The sequence below is a fragment of the Podarcis bocagei genome, assembly GCF_964188305.1.
Source record: "Podarcis bocagei genome assembly, chromosome: 3".
NCBI lineage: Eukaryota > Metazoa > Chordata > Lepidosauria > Squamata > Lacertidae > Podarcis > Podarcis bocagei.
In genome coordinates, this window is record NC_138127.1 from 63,728,182 (window position 1) to 63,746,587 (window position 18,406).

An 18,406-nucleotide genomic window follows, 5' to 3' on the forward strand; every position below is an offset into this window, starting at 1 on the left:
TACCTTCCATAAGCTCTGCCAAGAAAGGAATAGACTCGGGAAGTAGCACCATATAGTTCTCTCTTATTTTTTGTGCAAGTTCTAGCAAAGTTAACAAGGCAGCAAATCGAACCTAAAGGAAAAAGAGAGCAGCCAGTAGTATCACAGTGGGACATGTTACTGCATTTGAATACCAAACTTCTCAAGAGGAAATTCTAAGCATAACAAGTTTCTGTGCACAAATTCAGAATCACAGCTTTGCTGAAGTTATCATCCACCAGTCTGCTTCCTTACTTTAGTCACACGTTTTAGTAAATGTGTCCCACTGGCAGTTCAAATTAAACCTACAAAGTTGTATCTTAATGGTTGTGCAATAAGCAGCAGAAAGCAGTTTGCAATAGCAATACTTCCCTCTACATGCCCTTAAGTCTTGCTACATGAAAGGATCTACAGACTGTGTAAACTGTTGCATGGCGCTGCAGTGCAAGCAGGGAACTGTCCGAAATCAGGTTACATAACAGTTGTATACCACTGACAGTCATCTGCCACCTTAGTCACATCAGGGTGACTTAAATGCAATATTACCGTATTTTGTGCTCTATAAGACTCACTTTTTCCCTCCTAAAAAGTAAGGGGAAATGTGTGTGCGTCTTATGGAGCGAATGCAGGCTGCGCTGCTATCCCAGAAGCCAGAACAGCAAGAGGGATTGCTGCTTTCACTGCGCAGCAATCCCTCTTGCTGTTCTGACTTCTGAGATTCAGAATATTTTTTTCTTGTTTTCCTCCTCCAAAAATTAGGTGTGTCTTAAAGAGTGAAAAATATGGTATTTTATGACCCAACTCCGCCACATACCTTGGGTGATGCATGCCTCATCTTCAGCAAAATCTGATAGTTCAGTGGCTTCCACAGAGAGTCATCTGCCATTGCAACTGCAAACTGAGCTATGCACGGGATCAAGTGAGTTGTCACTCTCTCCTGGAACCTCTCTTCTCCCCCAAGCATATTTTCCAGCTATTTAGAGAAAACAAATCACATGCACATGAAAGTGAAATAATTTATTTCCTTTTTTGTTTCAGACAGTTACAATATTGCGATAGCTAGCTTCCCTAGATTCCTTGCCAGTCACCTACAGTTTCTAGAATCCTTTGACACCTCTTCCTTGAAATCTGTGTCCACTAATGCACCACCCCTGGCTGCATTTAATAGGAAGAAAAAAATGGGACTAAGCAAGAACGCTGTCATGGATTGGTTGAACGCAGAGGAATGGTGGGAGGAACCAGCTGGGGAACCCCCAAGGGAAGAGGGCTCAGAGCCGGGGGGGGGGGGAGTGGTGGTTGAACAACAATGAGTGGACAGAGGGAGAGGACTGGGAAGAGGAGGTGTCAGAAACTGAAGGGGTAATGGCTTAGTGAGCTGGGAGTTTGTGGCAGAGAGAAGTCCCAAATTGGAGGCAGAAGCTGAAGTGGGAGAGTGGGATGGGGGAGGAAAGTCCTAGGCTCTGTGGTTTAACCCACAGAGCCATCCACGTCCCTCTGTGATTACTGACTGGCAAATTCCTGTGATGGGTGCTATGGGCATGGCTTAAACTTGGTATAGTGCTTTGACAACAATGGAAAATTATGAAGCAGCCAAGGTTCCCCCCCCCCCCTCCTTCATGTCCATATGTCTGTTAGTTGAACAATAATGAAGTGTATGATGTATAAAAGGGAAGACATTTAAAGGTACCCAACAAAAATGTCTGCAGTGCCCAACAGTTAAGCAAAAATACGTTTATCAATACCTGATTGACCAAAGGCATCATCAATGTTTCTGCTCTCTCTTTGCTCACAAAATGATGGGAATCAAAGAGGAAGATTTTGTGGAGACAATCAAGGATGAACTGTAGCAATAAACAGCTCTTTTCAGTGTTGTTCTCAGAGTCAAAGAAAGCTTCCTCTGCATCTGCAAAAAATAACGAGATTGAAATGAGGCACCATTGGCATTGCTTAACTACCAAAGTAACGCTTGCAGGGGCTACAATTTGCACAAGCCACATTAGGAGAACATCACATGACATTAGCTAATGACTCGGTATGGCAAAAATATTGTGACCCACGGTGCGTGATACAGCGTGCCAGTGTTGTAGCTAGCTTCTAGTATATTATCCAGTGCATCAAGTTCCTGGAAATTACAACAGTAACTTAGAAAAAGCACACTTCTCAGGTTGCCATGGGACAGGAGACATCTACTTAGAGGGACTGTATCCTTTGATTCAACCACGGCAGGTAGATATGATTTAAATGTGCTTTCTCTCTTCTAGTTCTTTCTGCCTTTGCTCAAAGCAGATGTGGTCTTCTCTTCCTTTTGAGCATAAGCATTACTTTCGAAAATGTGCACGTTTCTAGTGCTTAAGGCTGGCTTTAGAGAGCAAGGTCTCCTAAAGACTCAGTAGGTTGGGGAATGGCCAGGAAAGGAATATTATTTCAATTCTCCACAGCTTCCTATCCATCCCTACAGATCCTAGTCCTAAGTAATATCTTTCTAGACCATTTGGCAATATCTTGTGAGTTTCATTCCAGTGATACATATGAAAATTACGACAAGGTGTTTAAAATAGTAGAAGTGGCACTGCCAAATACAAGGCAGATCATCTAACATTTGCATAGCTTTTGTAATTCCTGTGATGTATTCTGCTTCAATAATTTTGACTTTCCAGGCTGAGACATCCTGGTTTTCAACTTGCAAAAAACTACTGAGTGTGAGCGCAGCAAAAAGAAGAGAGGAATACAAAAACGAATTAAAATGAGCGGTATTTTATTTACTGCATTCCAGTGTCTTCTTCCTACCTGTTTGGGAAGTATTGATCTGGTTCAGTGTGTCAGCAAATGGCTTCACTAAATGGCCAGCAAAGAGAGTGAAGAGTCCTTTTAGCTGCTCGGCAATGCAATCTGCCAGTCGGCAGAAAGTCAGCTGCCTCTCCCGGGAGGCACCCTCCGTTTTGGCCCAGTCAAAGAGCTGAAACAGAGAGAGGAATTTTAGTTTCTGTATAATAATAAAAATAATAATAGCCTGGGCAGCTTGTAAATGGCTAAGACAGAAATAGGACAGAACACCCACCTTGAAGAAGAATGGTCTAAAAGACATTTCAGAAAGCTTCATAACCATGCTAATTAAGCACTTAATAATATGAGCCTCCGTCTTCCCAATGTTCTCCAGGTCGTCCTAGATGAAAACCGACAGTACCAATCAACACTACAATACTCACTTAATAGACTATTGGTGAGATACAACATAGTGAGTGTGGGCTACCAATCATGCAACAGGGTTTATGTTTTCTCTGCTCCCCACCTCCAAAAAATTACCAAATCTTTACCAGAGAGTTGCAGGACCCTCTGGATCAGCTCAGGAGGCTGGAAGGGACAGCAAGGCCTGTTGCTTAAATGAATTTCCATTGTGCAAGCAGACTGCCACAACTGGATCTCATCTTGTGTCTTTACTATACTTAATATTAAGTACACACTTAAAAAAAACAACCAATAGCAATAATTGGCCAATATGTGACCATCTCTAAAAATGGAGAATCAGTGGGTGCAATCCTGCACACAGTTTGGCTTCTTAAATTAGTCAGTTACTCAGCCTGGGTGCAGAACTGTGGCCAGAGCAATCAAAAAATAAGCTGAATACATCATGTAATGGGCAATTATTATAGTTTTGCATGTTCTCCAAAGACCTTCCATACACCACCTGAGAATGCTCAGCTCTGAAGTTCAAGGCCTTCAAGAAAAACGCTGTTAGCTCAGACTGATGGGCAGATAGTGAGTCTTTTTCTAGAATTACGATATGCTCCTTCAGAATATCCATAAGTGCACCTAGATTGTTCTAGAAAACAAAACAAAACCAAGTATATGATAGACATATATTTAAATCAGGACAAAACCTATTTTCTAAGATAATAGAAATAAACAAACATGGAAAAGGCATTTTCTTTCTGGAACATGGTTTCATCAGTATAGGAGCATTCAGTATGAAAATGTTAAAACCAGAGGCTTCTTAGGCGGCTAGCAATTATGAAATGTTTGCCCTTATTCAAGATAATGGTGGTCCATCTGCTTTCATAGTCCTTTAAGTTGGCATTTAAAAACAACAACCAGGAGCCACTTGCCAAATATGAGAGAGTGTTAGAGCACAAGTGAAATATATAAATTACAGCTAGAGTCTCTGGAAAATAAAACCAGATCTTCGTAGATAGAATTTCCCCTCCTTAAACATGAAGTCACTTGGTTTCAAAACTGCACTATAAAACAGTTTTTTGGTTTAATATAAAATATGTCTACGTTTGTAAGTTTTATGTTGTGAACTGCCCTGAGATCTATGGATGAAGGGGCATACAAATTTAATAAATCACCACCACCACCACCATTTACTTAAGTGAAGAAGCAGAACACATCTAACCTTAGAAACAATTGCAATTTCATCATAACATTTCGTAACTGCTGGCAGAAGGACTCTCGGTGGAAGGGTCGTTGCCAGGGTGTTTTTCAGAGACGTCACACGTAGATTAACAGGAGATGAAGGGCCCATTTCAACGGCAATTCTTTCCAAACGAACCACCTAAAAGGCAGCAAAGGTGCAGATCTAATTAGCTGCCAGAGAAGCAGCACAGATGATGTTGCTTGAGCAGTTCATAATTAATCATAAACTGAAGAAAGACATAAGACCCACCTGCAGCAAAATATCCTGGAGATACGGACTGAGAAAGCATGGCAAGGTTTCTACAACCTTCAATAGAGCTGTCACTGAGCTAAGCAAGTAAATTTCACTGGCAACCAACTCCTTTTTGTGTTTTAGTATTTTCAGCAATGCTGGCATTAGCCTGTAAGTAACATATAGAGAAGATTAATTCACTCCTTTCCAAACAGGTTGCTCTCCTGAAAAATGTTTACTATCTTTCTACAGTTTTCAGCTCAAATACATTTCTCCACAGGCTGTTTTAAAAGCAGAGTTATTCCATGGCCTACCTTGCAGGGCTCCTTCAAATATTACTGAAACAATGGAAATAATATGCTTTGAATATTCTAAGGTAAAGGTAAAGGGACCCCTGACCATTAGGTCCAGTCGTGACTGACTCTGGGGCTGCGGCACTCATCTCGCTTTATTGGCCGAGGGAGCCGGAGTACAGCTTCCGGGTCATGTGGCCAGCATGACTAAGCCGCTTCTGGCGAACCAGAGCAGTTCACAGAAACACTGTTTTACCTTCCCGCCGGAGCGGTACCTATTTATCTACTTGCACTTTGACGTGCTTTTGAACTGCTAGGTTGGCAGGAGCAGGGACCGAGCAACGGGAGCTCACCCCGTCACAGGGATTCGAACCGCCGACCTTCTGATCGGCAAGTCCTAGGCTCTGTGGTTTAACCCACAGCGCCACCCGTGTCCCTTTGAATATTCTAAAGTCCTATGTAAACGCTAGATGCATTATTTACTGTACAAGTTCAAAGTGCTACCTTGGTAGGTGAGGTATGGCCTGTGCTTTAAGCACACAGGTGACCTCAGCTGCGCAGAGCAAAGCACTTCCTGCAAGGTTTCTTTCTTTCCTTTCTGAAGAAATCACATCAATGGCAGTTTTCAGCACAGGCACAAATGGCTCGTGCCTTTCTGGGCCGAAACACTTGCACAGCAGCTTCAGGCTGAACAATGCCGTCTGCCTGTTGATGGCCTGCTCTGGCTCCCCGCTGGCCTCACTTGTATCATGGCGCACAACTGCGAGGAGATGGGGAACCAATTCTAACAGCAACTCAACCTGAAAAACAGAATTAAGCAGGCAAATCAATATTGACTAGGATTTCAGTGCCAAGTAAGGTATCATTGCTCCAAAGGCACAGATAAAGGGTGGACTGGCAATGTAAACATCCCATTTTCAAAGCCAAACACAAAGTCACGCTATACATAAACGTATTTTCTTTCCCTTACAAGGCCTGTGAAATGCTTTTCTCAGAATCCTTGACCCTCTTACCCTTTGTGCCATTTTTAAAAACAAAGGGGTAGGGAGCGGATTTGGTTATTTGAGACAGCAAATTCCTATGGTAAGCGGGAAAAGAATCAGTGAGAAGAATGGGGTTACTTGTGTTTGCTGCCATTGTGTGCGTTGTTGCAGCTTATTGTTCAAGAGGTCCATGGCTTTACGTCTCACAGAAGGCAGCGGGTTGGCCATCAGGCCTTGGATGACAGGGATGAAGGTTTCCGTTGCCATCAAGGCATTGACCTGGAAAGAAAGTAGCAGTGAAATGTACCATGCCAAAAAAAGGGAGGTTCCCACAGGTGTCGGGACTGCTTTCCTTATGGAAAAAAACTAGGAAAACAGGGTTCCTCCTTACTTTTTAGGTGCTGCAGAACCAGCCACCCTGAGATCAACAGACAGATGAATCAGATAGGCACGCAGCGTGATGATGTTTGCTTGGTTTGCATGATAGCTCACATCAGCATCATCGTCAACCAAAGAAACTTACCTTATCCAGTACATCATAGGACTTATTGAGCAGAGCCCTCCAGAATTTTGCTGTTTGCGTGTCGGCATTTTTTTCCACTGATTGTGCCACAGCATTGATGTAGCAAAGAACTTCTTCCAACAGTCTGGATAAACAACAGCAGTGACCACCATGAGCAAATGCAATCTCTTCATTTGGAGGAAGGAAATTCAGCTGGGGCTTTTGCTGTTTCAGCTCCCCTTATAGGAGAAAGGCAGCAGAACTGAATTATGGTGGTTAATTATATATACTATGAAAACCAAAGGACAATCACAGCATATATATTTTTAAGCTTCCAGTCCTTCATGGCCGAAGAGAAAAAGTTGAATACCATGCTAACAGTTTTTTAAAATGTACTCATTACACAACATTAAAAATAAAATTTCCATATTTATTATTCTCCTAACTGTGGCACAAGAGTCATTCCATGTTCCATTACCCAACCAACTATAGTTTCAGGTCATTTAGTAGATGCATATATGGGCCTGGGAAAGGAGGAGGCCTAGAGATAGCAATGTTAACCATATCACAGTCAAAAACTCACTTAAGAGTTGCCTACTTTTATACATTGGGGTTATATTTGCACCCAAAGGGAAAACAAAATGTACCTTTGCTCAAAGACTTTTAACTCCTCAGCGTCTTCACATTCAACCACCTAGGTGATAAAGAAGGGAGGAAAATTATCAACATGCTAGTGGAAATAAAACAGATCTGCTGCACAAGCCATTATAATGAGGTTCCCTTTGAGCTATTTCACAATATAAAATCAGAGGAGAAGACCACTGGGCCAGAATCAATGAATGAGTCCTGCTAGCATAAACCTGTGCAAGGATGTCTCCTCTCTGCACGCTCCCCAAATTGGTAAGGATGTGTGTCTGCAGAACCTCTAGAACAGCTTGTTGGGAGTGGGGAAGAAGGGGGATTGTTTCATCTAGCAAGCTGAAATGCAATGGAACAACTGCCACAGTGCTACATTGAATTCTTCCCCACTATATGTGCCTTGCTTGGGTTCCTGACCTCCCTTCCCAAGACACCGAGCCAGAAACCGCCCCCCATTACTGTAGTTTTCTGTTTATGTAAGCAGTCCTTAGGTAAAGGTAAAGGGACCCCTGACCATTAGGTCCGGTTGCGACCGACTCTGGGGCTGCGGCACTCATCTCGCTTTATTGGCTGAGGGAGCCGGCATACAGCTTCTATGTCATGTGGCCAGCATGACTAAGCCGCTTCTGGCAAACCAGAGCAGTGCACGGAAACGCCGTTTACCTTCCCGCCGGAGTGGTACCTATTTATCTACTTGTACTTTGACATGCTTTCGAACTGCTAGGTTGGCTGTCCTTGCTTACAGCCAAGTAAGGCATAACTACTGAATTTATTTTGTGCACAATGTCCAAGGTACACTTCCAGTTCCTACCAGCAAACGCTGAATTTGAAGCTGCAGTCAAGAGGGGGGAAAACATTTCTGTGCATTTCACAGAAAATGATATTGATTACATGCAAATCCACAACTGGAAAAGGAACCAAAGAAAGCCCTTCGAAAGATCTGCATGCCTTACCATTTTCACAAAACTGTGTGAAGCCAGGAGCTGTGACATGAAGGAGATGGACAGGAATTTGAAGTGCCTCAGCTGTTTCCCAGAGTGAGACTCCACATCAAAGAGCTCCGTTTCCTGCCTCTGTGGTTTTTTCTTGGGGAGCCTTGATTTCTTTTGCCCAGGGTCCTCTGTGAAAATATCCAGCAAATAGCATTGATTTTCCAAAACAAGACAATGAATTTTAACATCCCTATAAATTCTAGATTAAAAGATCTCACTAGGAGGCAGGGCATAGAGTCTTACACTTTTTTTGGGGGGGGGGGAAGATGCGCAACTTGAAAAGCTGTTTTGTAAAATGAATTAATTCTGAAAATTGAGGTACGTATGTTTTATTTGCTTAACTCTTATCTGGATATACACTGGAACGGTGAGGGTTCTTTGTAAAGTACAGGGTGGCGGCAGCAGTATGAGCAGACAGGGCTTTGGGTGTGGTGGACAACAGAGTCAATCTCACCACTCCATAAGACTGCACTGTGAGTTTATGATTATGAACAGTGTCAGTAGGAATACTTGCATCTGGTTTCAATCCAATGGTTCTGCCCAACTGGATTGTATTTAGGCAAGAGGCGTGGAGGGGGGGGGCTTGCAATTACCTTCTTTGTTCTCTGGCAGCTTTGTTAAATAGCCCAGGACTTTCATCAAACTCTGTAACTGTTGGATTACGCTAAATTCGCAGCATACGGAAATCCAGAATTCCGTATCAGTCTCCAAAACAGCGTCCTGTGTAAGTAAGAAAATTTTGGGTAGGAGATGATTAGTAAGGGATTATTTCAAAGAAGGAATTAGCCACCCACACCACACTTTCACTAAAAAAAAACCCCACACAATATATACGACACAAAAACATAACCCTTCTACAATAATCATGTCAGCAAAAGCATCAAGAGCATATCAACAAAACTGGCTTATATCCCCCCCCCCCCCAAGTTCTGAAGGCCTGTTCGGAACAGCAGAATTGCACAATGTCTAAAAGAAAGCAGGGATGACCTGCTGCCAGATTTCTACTGGCAAGGAGTTCCACAGGAAGAGACTGTCACACTAAAGGCTCAGCACAAGGGGCCACCAGTACCACCCCTTCAGACGATCAAGGTTTTAAACAAGGAATGTGCAACAGAAGACACCTCTTACCTTCTCCCCATTGGCTACTGCAGCCACAGATTTTGTCACATGCTGTTCAAACAACAACACGAGAAGAATCCAAAGAAACCGCTCCCCTCCCAAAGTGCTTATCAGCTGCTCTAGGATTGGGAGGCGCCGATGCTCAGGGACGTGAGGCAAAGCATCCACAAACACGCGGATTATTTTAACCACCACCCCTTCCACATTCCCTGGAGTTTCTGAAGAACCGCCATCCTCCTCGGCCTACAAAGGAAACATTTAAAGAATTAACATGTTGTACATACAAACTGCAACCTGAACAGCATTTTGCTGTAGGCCATAGAAAAAACAGGCCTTCCACCATATGTGGTGGACCTGCGAGGAGGTAAAGAGGTTCTGGAGCTCAATTTATGAGGAATTAAAAAAGATTCTAAAGTACACCTTTCCTAAAAAACCTGAGGCATTCCTTTTAGGAATGGTGGGGGATGAAATCAAGAAAGAGGACCAAACCCTATTCCAGTATGCTACAGTATCCGCTAGGATACTGTTGGCACAGAGTTGGAAAACACCCATTGTCCCAACAATCAGAGATTGGCAAACCAAGCTAATTGAGTATATCGACTTAGCAATAATGACACAGAAGATCAGGCAACAGAAAAACACCAAATTTATTAACGACTGGAATAAATTCCTCTCATACATGGAGACGATCTTAGGTAATATTAAAATTACAGTAGGTATAATATAAAAACCGTGAGGTAGAAACAATGGTCAACAAAAAACACTGCTGATTATATATCATTGAACTACAGCTCACGTTGAGGTGTTGGGAAGTCGAACAATGTAACAGATTTATATATTGAAATTGGATTTTGGTTACTTGTAATTTTTCTTTTTTCTTTATTTGTTGATTCCGTTTTATTGAATGATGTATATGTGTTTTTAAGCTGTTGTTATAAAATAAAGGAAATAATAATTTAAAAAAAGAAAGAAAGAAAAAACAGGCCTTCCCCAAACACAAAGGAAAACCCCAAGTTGCAATTGCAGCAGGAAGACGTCAATATATGATCATGTTCAAAAAGACCTGGAGAGGGAATTATCCATTTTAAAAAGGCATCGGTGCGCTTGTGTTTGCTAATGGTGAGTCCTGGAGGCAAGAAGCCAGTAGGAGAAGGGAAGTCAGGCCTGATCCAAGACTCAAGAGAACAGTATAACTTGTTGAATACCCAGGTGCACTCACTTGACTGTACAGGCATAGCCAACTTGGTCTTGCACTCCAGATCAGTTGGACTACAATTCCCATCATCCCTGACCACTCACAACACCCAGAGGGCACCGCATTGACTCCCCCTAATGTTTATCTTGCACTGGGAAAATACAGAACCTTCAGGGCATAAGGCTCAGTACAATTTCAAGACAGAAGATGGTTTTCTAGTAACAGTTATTTTTTGAGTTGTACTTTTGCAAGATGTTTGGATTAGGTTAGACTAGGTAGCCACTTAAAGACATAAATTGTGAATGACTGGAAAGAAAGTTGTAATATGAACACTGCAATGTATTGTTTTCCTGAAGTTACTTGCCCTGTGCTATTTAACCACCACTATCCTTCTTATCAAGAATAATCTACCCTCTGGCTGCACAGTCCCTCCATTCTTGTACCATGTACAATAATTGTACCATGTAAAATTTTATTCTGGGTTGACTACCATAGAAAACTTAAACACTAAAAGTACATTCAGCACCATACTTTTTTTTACTGTTTCTATCGAAAATGGGTTGGGGGTTCTATATCAAGTATGGAAAACCGAACTAAATTATTTTTAATGGAAAGTTAGCCAGCAAGGTCTTTCTTAAGGTATTTCCGTGACCCATTCCCAGATTTGAATTAGCTCACCTGTATAAGAGCAGGAATGACCATCTTCACTGTCTTATTAATCACTTGGAAACTGTAAGCATCATCCAGTCGCATGACATTTGCCCCCATGAAGGTGAAAATGGGCATGATGTTGTGCAGCACTTTACCCTGGAGAAGAGAAATCAGTCACTCACACAACACATTAGAATTTGTGGGGTTTTTTCCAAGTATTCAATCCTGCAATGCACTTTTGTTTTGCAGTTAAAAATGGTGGGAACCTTAGGTGAGAGAGACACGCAGTGGAAGTTGCTCCTGGTACCAGTCACCACATGAAAGGAGAGAAAGGTTCGGATAGTTTACTGTTGCGGAAGATAAGGCTAAGTAAACCAGTTATGGACGTAGCCATATACAGTTTGTGGGCTTTCATAGATGCATATACAAGTACAAAGTATCAGTTGCTCCAAATAAACCCCAGCAACTCAAGACATAACAAGAAACAGACTCCATCTCACAGCAACAAACACTATTGAACTGACATACATTAATCACAGATATAGTCAGGGCACTAGGCTATTTACCATAGCAACAAGACTGATTGACCTTGCACCTGCGATTAGCTCATCCATGGGGTGATTTATGCTCATGAAGGAAATAAACCCCTTCTCATGACCTATTACGCCTTCCTTTCTACTGAAAACTTGAGTGGTTCCAAATGGCTTTATGAGAACTGGCTATCTTTTCCTACATTTGCACATTCACACTCTAACCCCATAGCAAGGCAGTGAACCTATCTTGGCAGCAAAAGTCTCTGCATTTCTTTTTTTTAAAAACACCATAGGTGCTGCTGGGTAAACACAGAAATATGTGGCATAGAGATGGGCCCTCCCATCTACCAATACAAGGCTTGCTGAGTTTCTTGCTGCTGTGAGAGGAGGACAGCATTTCTTATGAAGAAGAAGAAAGCAAAAGTAGCTCTTCAACACTGCATCATTAAGAGGCAAGTGCCATTCAGAACAGAGAAGTGACAAGTCTGTGTCCAGAAACAAAAGCAATGGTTTTTGTTTCTTGGAATTCTGGGAGAATTCAGGGATTGATGGAGTACGGGGGTGGAGGAGAGTGAGGTTTGGGGAGGTCAGAGTGGTCCAAAGAAGGCTGTGACAATGACATCAGATGTGAAGGAGGCAACTTGAAAAGCAAAAATGGGAAGCTGTTTCAAGCATAGGAATGGCTCAGGAAAGAGAGAAGATTTAGAATCAATGCACAGAGGAACACCAGAAGATTATCTTTTTTTTAAAAAAAAAGGAGTGGAGGGGTGAGTCTTGCTGCTTCTTAGAAACCAATTTCAATTCCATTCCCTGATAACAGCCATGAGGAGGAGGAGGAAAAAGGCAGAGCCTGTACTCACAGGAAACATCCCTGCAGCTGCACCCAGCAAGAGCAAAGCATGGTGATGGGTCTGAGGCATCTCTGAAACCCGGATGCACTGGACTACCAGCTCGACATTGAACTTCTCTTCATCAAGGATACCTCGAAAAGCAAAGCAAAGACTGAAAGCACAGCCAGGCTTAATTCAATATTAGAAACGAGCCTTGTTATACTTATATTCACATGCCAATATATGCTGTTTTCATACTAACCACTTTTTTATTTTTTAAAGGCATAAATGTATATAAAGCCTGGGGCAAGCTTTCATACATGGGATCCAAAACTAAACTTTTTTTTTCTTTACCTGCTTTTATCCTGGTACCATCTGGGGAAAGTTTCTGGCAAATGTTCAACAGACCACCAAGTACTAGCTGCTTTGTGTATTCCAGATTTTCATGTTCTGCAGAAGGTTCCAGGCATCTGGTAATTCAGAAAGACAGTTAAAAAGCAATGCTGGAGAAAAACAGTCTTTGTAGGGTAGCGATCAGAAGGTGGCTATTTGGCAACTGCTGAGTCACCAGGTACATATATACGGGTTTGGGACACATCCATGACAGGGGGCGAGGTAGAGAATCTCCATCAGGTCCCTTTATTTTTCTGACCAGTCTCCACAGGGATGCTCTGGTGCTATGAGGCCCTCACATGTAAGGGCTGGATGGTCCCCCTTTATGGTTCTGCCACCCTCTAAAGTAAAACATCATTACCTAGCCAGCAAGCTGAAGAGAGTAGGTATCAGTGCTTGTGGGTGTTTGAGCTTCTTCTTGTGTTGCAGCAATTCCAGGATAAGCGTGACTCTGTGCCAGTTCAGACTGCTTTCTTCTTGTCCACATTCCTGGTCCTGAACTTTTCTGAAGGATGGAGAAAAAGAAGAGATTTAATTCAATTTATAGAAGCTTAGCCCATCAATTCTAGAAGAAACTGTTTCTCTGAATAAAAACCCACATAAAATACAATAATGGTCTATGAAGAACTAGCACACCAAAGTGAAACTTCTTTGTAATTGAGACTGGACTGGATGCCTGCATGATACAAAAGTGTTCACAGTATCTTAAAATTGTTAATCGGTCCTATTAGGTTGGGGACACTACAGTGAGCAATGTCAATAATCTCAAAAAGTAGATGGGTCACAAATGGGAAGAAAGGCAACTGGACAATATTGCCGGTTAAATGTACAGTCGTTACTTGATTCTCAAACAGAATACGTTCTGGAAGTCCGTTTGACTTCCAAAACATTTGGAAACCAAAGCGTGGCTTCTGATTGGCTGCATAAATATCCCTGGATATATGTGCTATTTTTCAGTTTTAGGACTGTCCCGCTTGCATGGAGTTAGCAGCAGCTGTTTTGATGGGGCTATTTCGATAGGAGAGGCAAGACACAGAGCAGCCTCAGAATCAATGCAAGGACCACCTCAATGAGTAGGATCTCCATCAATCTTGGCCCAATGTCCCCAATCCTGCTGAGATTTGGGGTGCACCTACTGCCTGTTTCCAGAAACAAGAGAAGACATTTTTGTTCCAATGGGCTTTCCTTGCTAGATAAATGGATCATTGCCATGAGTGTCTATTTTGTTTTAGTTTAGCTGTTTTTTGCTGCTTGTATCGCACACTGCCTTGAGATAACTGTGTAGAACACAGGTGTCAAACACAAGGCCCGCGGGCCGAATCCGTGTGGCCCGTGTAGCCGCCGTTCTTGCTGCTGTTCTCGCCCGTCCAGTGCACCATCGCCTGGTTGTGCGCCGCGTCGCCTTTCAGCACGAAGGAGGTGGTGAGCAGAGAGGCCGCCTCCAGAGGTCCCCCGCCGGCGCGACCCCGCAGGCCGCCCGCCTCGTCCCATGGGCTGTCGCGTCTCTGGCGGCGGCTCCGGTCCGGCGGGCGCGCCGCCCAGGAGGCGCCCAGCGCGAGCAGCAGCAGCAAGCGGAGTGGAGCTGCCCGGCCGGACGCTCCTCCGCGCGCCCCAGCAGCTGCTGCCGCCGCTATGCTCGGCCTCTGCTGCGCCGCCGCCGCCGGGCAGGGATGTGAGTCTGGCAGGCAAGGCGTGGAGGACGGGAGGGAGGGAGCCGAGATGGAGGCGGGAGCGCGGCGCGGGAAACAACGTCCCAGCAGGGCTTCCATGCCCAGGCGAGGCGCAGCGCCGCCCTCTGCCTGCGGGCCCCACCGAGCCCCGGAGCCCGGCCGGCCGCCTTCCCCGACGGCTGCTGGCAGCAGGGCTGCAGCGGGCGCGCCGGAGCAAGTGGACGGAAGCCCGGCGCCTGGGCAAGCGAACGTCCCCCTCAGCCTCGGCTTGCCACGGAGGGCAAGGGGAGGCGGCTGCCTCAGGCAGCAGGATCCACAGGGGCAGCTTGGCCCGTCGTGGAAATGTGCTTCCTCCACCAGCACCAGATTTGGGGCCGCGCAGGCGCCTCACCCGCCCTGAGCCAAGGGAGCACAAAATAATGATAACGATGCCTATTTATTCTATGGGGGGGCACCAAATTTTGTCCTCACTCATGGTGGGTGCCATATTACCAAAGTCGGCCCCTGCCCCCCCTCAATGGGATTTGAAATCCAGGGATTTGAAATCCAGGGATCTGAAATCCAGGGAATTGAAATCCAATAAATTCCTAGGAGTGCCCGTGTCCGTACTGAGTAAGCCCCTCAGCCCCTAAAAGCAGACGATACCAACTTTTCAACATTGTGATAGTGATGTTGTGATACGGTAGCGATATATTGCAGTGTTGAAAGCAGAGGGAGGAGCAAGCAGCATTGGCCCCTGTCAGAAACTGGGGTGCAACTGGCACATCTCCCCCCCCCACCAGCGCCTGGCACAGGGAGGAGGCAGCAACAGGCGGAGAAGGAAGAGAAGGTGCAGACAAGCCCCAGCCACAAGACACAGTCCAGTAAAGGTGCCCTCAGACTGGGCCTGCACAATGTTATTATACATCACCACAGGGGCAGACTTTAGTAATCTTTCATAACAGGGGTGTCAGCCTGAATAAAATATTGAGGGGGGGGCAGGTAGGCCCCACCTCACATCATCATCATCATCATCATCATCATATTTTATTACTGGTCAAAGACCAGCTCGAACCTCACATAATTTATCACATGCCACACACACCCCATTTAAATGTAAAAGCCCATCAACTTCAGGGGTCTCAGCCTGCTCAAATATTTTAGGCCGATACAACCGGCCCTTTGAGGGTGACCAAACTGCTGATGCGGCCCCCGATGAATTTGAGTTTGACACCCCTGGTGTAGAAGGTGATTAATAAATTATTCTTAATATTAATCATGTTAATTCATGAATGCACACAGATTTGCAAATGTCTTTTACGTGTTCTATTGCCTTGTACCTCTGCTGCTGCATCTTTTGCCTTCTTGTCTGGTGAACAGTAGCCACATTCTTAGTTTTCGGAAAAGGTTCCAATTCCACACTAACTTGCTCAGCATCAACTGAAATCTAAACATTATACAAGAAAGAAATATTTGGATGATTTTATAGAGACATGGTATCCCTTCATCACATACTCAACAGAACACAAAGTACAGTGGCATCCACCGGACTCACACTTGCAGCTTTAGAATAATGTTCCCCTGTAAGATTTTGCATTTTGGGGAAGGGAGGCAGGGAGGAAGGCACTTGTTATAGAGGTGGGGAATATATTTTTATGTTCTTTTTTAAAATTAGTTAAAGGCATTTTTTTTAAAAAAAAAGGAAAAAAGATTTGCTCTTTGAGCACAACTCAAAGACAGTCAAAGAGCTCCATACTTATATGGAAACAGCAACTTTGTTAAATACATTTATATTTATTTGCTTTGAAAGGAGAAACTGCTATGAAAAACTTCCCCGCAATATTATTTTTTGCTTTACAATGACACATATGCACACACTCAAATATGCAGGACTATTTCTGGACTATTGTTCTAATAACTGTTCCATGCTTTTAATCTTATAATTTAGCACTCATGCAGTAGTTAGTTTTCATGGAGCACCAAGTTGAGAGCAACACAATATGCAATTTATACAGTGTAAACACAATCATCCTACCATGATTGTATATAGACTAATTCCAAATAGCAAGAGGATACTCTCCTTATCCCAAGAGATTAAGACCACCTTACCCCTTTAAAAACACTGCCGATGGTCTGTGCACAAAGTGGATTTTTGCAATTTAGCAGTAAATCAAACAAAACTCCCAATATCTTTTGTTGAACCTTCCCATCTGGCAACGCGGCAAAGAATGGTTTTGTAATCTAGAAATGACAAAAAGAGCATAATTTGTGTAAAAACATTCCTTTGTATTCATTTTGCTCACATCCTGAAAGAAAAGGATCAGTGCTATTCCTGCTTTACAGATGCGGGTACCTTTTGTTGGTAAATGGGGGCGGGTGAAGAGGAACTTTAAAGGTGAAGAGGAACTTTCCTGTTTTTAAAGGTTCAACATACTGAATTCCACTGGGAAGAACTACAGGGACTCTCAATCGGCCCCTCTCTCACCTGCCCAAGAGCTCTAATCTGGAAAGTCAATCCTTTGTAGACTTCCTGTGAGACGTGCAGAGCTTTGATGAACAAATCCAGACAGCGCTGATTTGTGCAAAGGAGGGCAGCCGAATGCTCATTGTACTTCCCAAGGATGAGATGCAGAAGAAGAGCTTCATCTTTTAACATCCCCTCCGACCCCTTAAGAGCTTTCTCCAATAATCGATCCAGGACAGGCAGCAGGTGAGAAAGCACCACCTGAAAGTAGAAAAGGTGTTCAAGATCAACTCTCTCTTTAACAAGCATTCAGAAATATATATTTTACATTCAAAGGGCATAGAGTCGTGCAACAGAAGTACCAGAAAGGCAAAATATTCAAAATATTTATGGGTCACCAACCCTATTGGGCCCATGGAAACATCTTCAAAATGAAGAAACTGTCATGGACACCTTTTCACCCACCCCACTCAACCTATTATGTTGGCAACAAAAGAATGTTTCTTTCAAGGCTTATTTCAGCAGGTGGAGGGGACCCTGTGGGCATAAGAGAAGTCTCTGAGTTCACATATGGGTCCAGGGGTGCCATGCTGGTGACCCCAGATGTAGACTCCTAAGAGAAAAGTTCAGAAGAGGGTCAAGGTTGGCTGATCCCAAAGGAGTTACACATGTGTTATTCCCTTGCTACATATGCTTCAGTTTGGCATATCTGGCAAACTGTTGGAAAAATTAGAAGCACACACAAAGAGCCTAATTTCCATACTTTTTTAATTTGCAATGTAAAGGGCACCTCCAAAGAAGCATCACAGTTTGCCACACAGTGATTTGAGGTAGTAATACAGCAGTTGCAGGAACAGACAGAATAAATCTTAGCTCCCCGCCTCCCCATATTTCTACATCTTAGTTTAGAATGCAAAATTTGCATTTACAGTCAAACCCTGGTTGTTGAACACAATCCGTTCCGGAAGTCTGTTCAGCTCCCAAAACGTTCCACAACCAAGGTGCAGCTTCCGATTGGTTGCAAGAGCTTCCTGCACTCAAGCGGAAGCCGTGTTGGACATTCGGCTCCCGAAAAACATTCGAAAACTGGAGCATTTACTTTCGGGTTTTCGGCGTTAGGGAGCCAAAACGTGTGAAAATGGAGCCATTTGGGAACCAAGGTTTGACTGTAGCTGAAATGTGCACATCTAAATTGGCTTTGTGGAACAAAATAATCTAAGGCATGATTTAGTTTAGGAACAGCAAGGTCCCACTCCACAACAAAATGCTTCCAGATGGGCAAGCACATTTTCAAAAGCTTGACATAATGCGTTCCACACACCTGGCCATTGACTTCATGAAGAATTTTCATCAGGTTCCTTGCAACGTATGAAGGACATTTGGTGGTTTGCACACACTTAAGTAATGCTTCCAGTGCTCCTGACAACTTCTGCTGCTGCGTCTTTTGCTTGTGTTGAGTTTGTTGTACTTCAAAAAAATTATGAAGGCACTAAATTATAA

At 43.7% G+C, this 18,406-nt stretch overlaps 1 protein-coding gene across 1 annotated transcript in view; it reads right to left on the reverse strand.

Annotated features, from left to right (window-relative positions):
* HEATR1 (HEAT repeat containing 1) overlaps nucleotides 1–18,406 on the reverse strand; it is a 38,308-nt gene that overhangs the window by 824 nt on the left and 19,078 nt on the right. The window contains exons 22-44 of the mRNA XM_081186850.1: nucleotides 18,228–18,395; nucleotides 16,928–17,167; nucleotides 16,552–16,683; nucleotides 15,783–15,889; nucleotides 13,155–13,298; nucleotides 12,755–12,870; nucleotides 12,431–12,552; nucleotides 11,065–11,193; nucleotides 9,201–9,434; nucleotides 8,666–8,792; nucleotides 8,034–8,200; nucleotides 7,089–7,135; nucleotides 6,463–6,586; nucleotides 6,078–6,218; nucleotides 5,461–5,756; nucleotides 4,682–4,832; nucleotides 4,412–4,570; nucleotides 3,704–3,838; nucleotides 3,077–3,181; nucleotides 2,806–2,974; nucleotides 1,761–1,921; nucleotides 833–991; nucleotides 4–112 (exon numbers count right to left, since the gene is read on the reverse strand). Of these exons, the coding sequence (XP_081042976.1) occupies nucleotides 4–112; nucleotides 833–991; nucleotides 1,761–1,921; nucleotides 2,806–2,974; nucleotides 3,077–3,181; nucleotides 3,704–3,838; nucleotides 4,412–4,570; nucleotides 4,682–4,832; nucleotides 5,461–5,756; nucleotides 6,078–6,218; nucleotides 6,463–6,586; nucleotides 7,089–7,135; nucleotides 8,034–8,200; nucleotides 8,666–8,792; nucleotides 9,201–9,434; nucleotides 11,065–11,193; nucleotides 12,431–12,552; nucleotides 12,755–12,870; nucleotides 13,155–13,298; nucleotides 15,783–15,889; nucleotides 16,552–16,683; nucleotides 16,928–17,167; nucleotides 18,228–18,395 (3,442 nt within the window). The remainder of the gene's footprint in view (nucleotides 1–3; nucleotides 113–832; nucleotides 992–1,760; nucleotides 1,922–2,805; nucleotides 2,975–3,076; nucleotides 3,182–3,703; nucleotides 3,839–4,411; nucleotides 4,571–4,681; nucleotides 4,833–5,460; nucleotides 5,757–6,077; nucleotides 6,219–6,462; nucleotides 6,587–7,088; nucleotides 7,136–8,033; nucleotides 8,201–8,665; nucleotides 8,793–9,200; nucleotides 9,435–11,064; nucleotides 11,194–12,430; nucleotides 12,553–12,754; nucleotides 12,871–13,154; nucleotides 13,299–15,782; nucleotides 15,890–16,551; nucleotides 16,684–16,927; nucleotides 17,168–18,227; nucleotides 18,396–18,406) is intronic.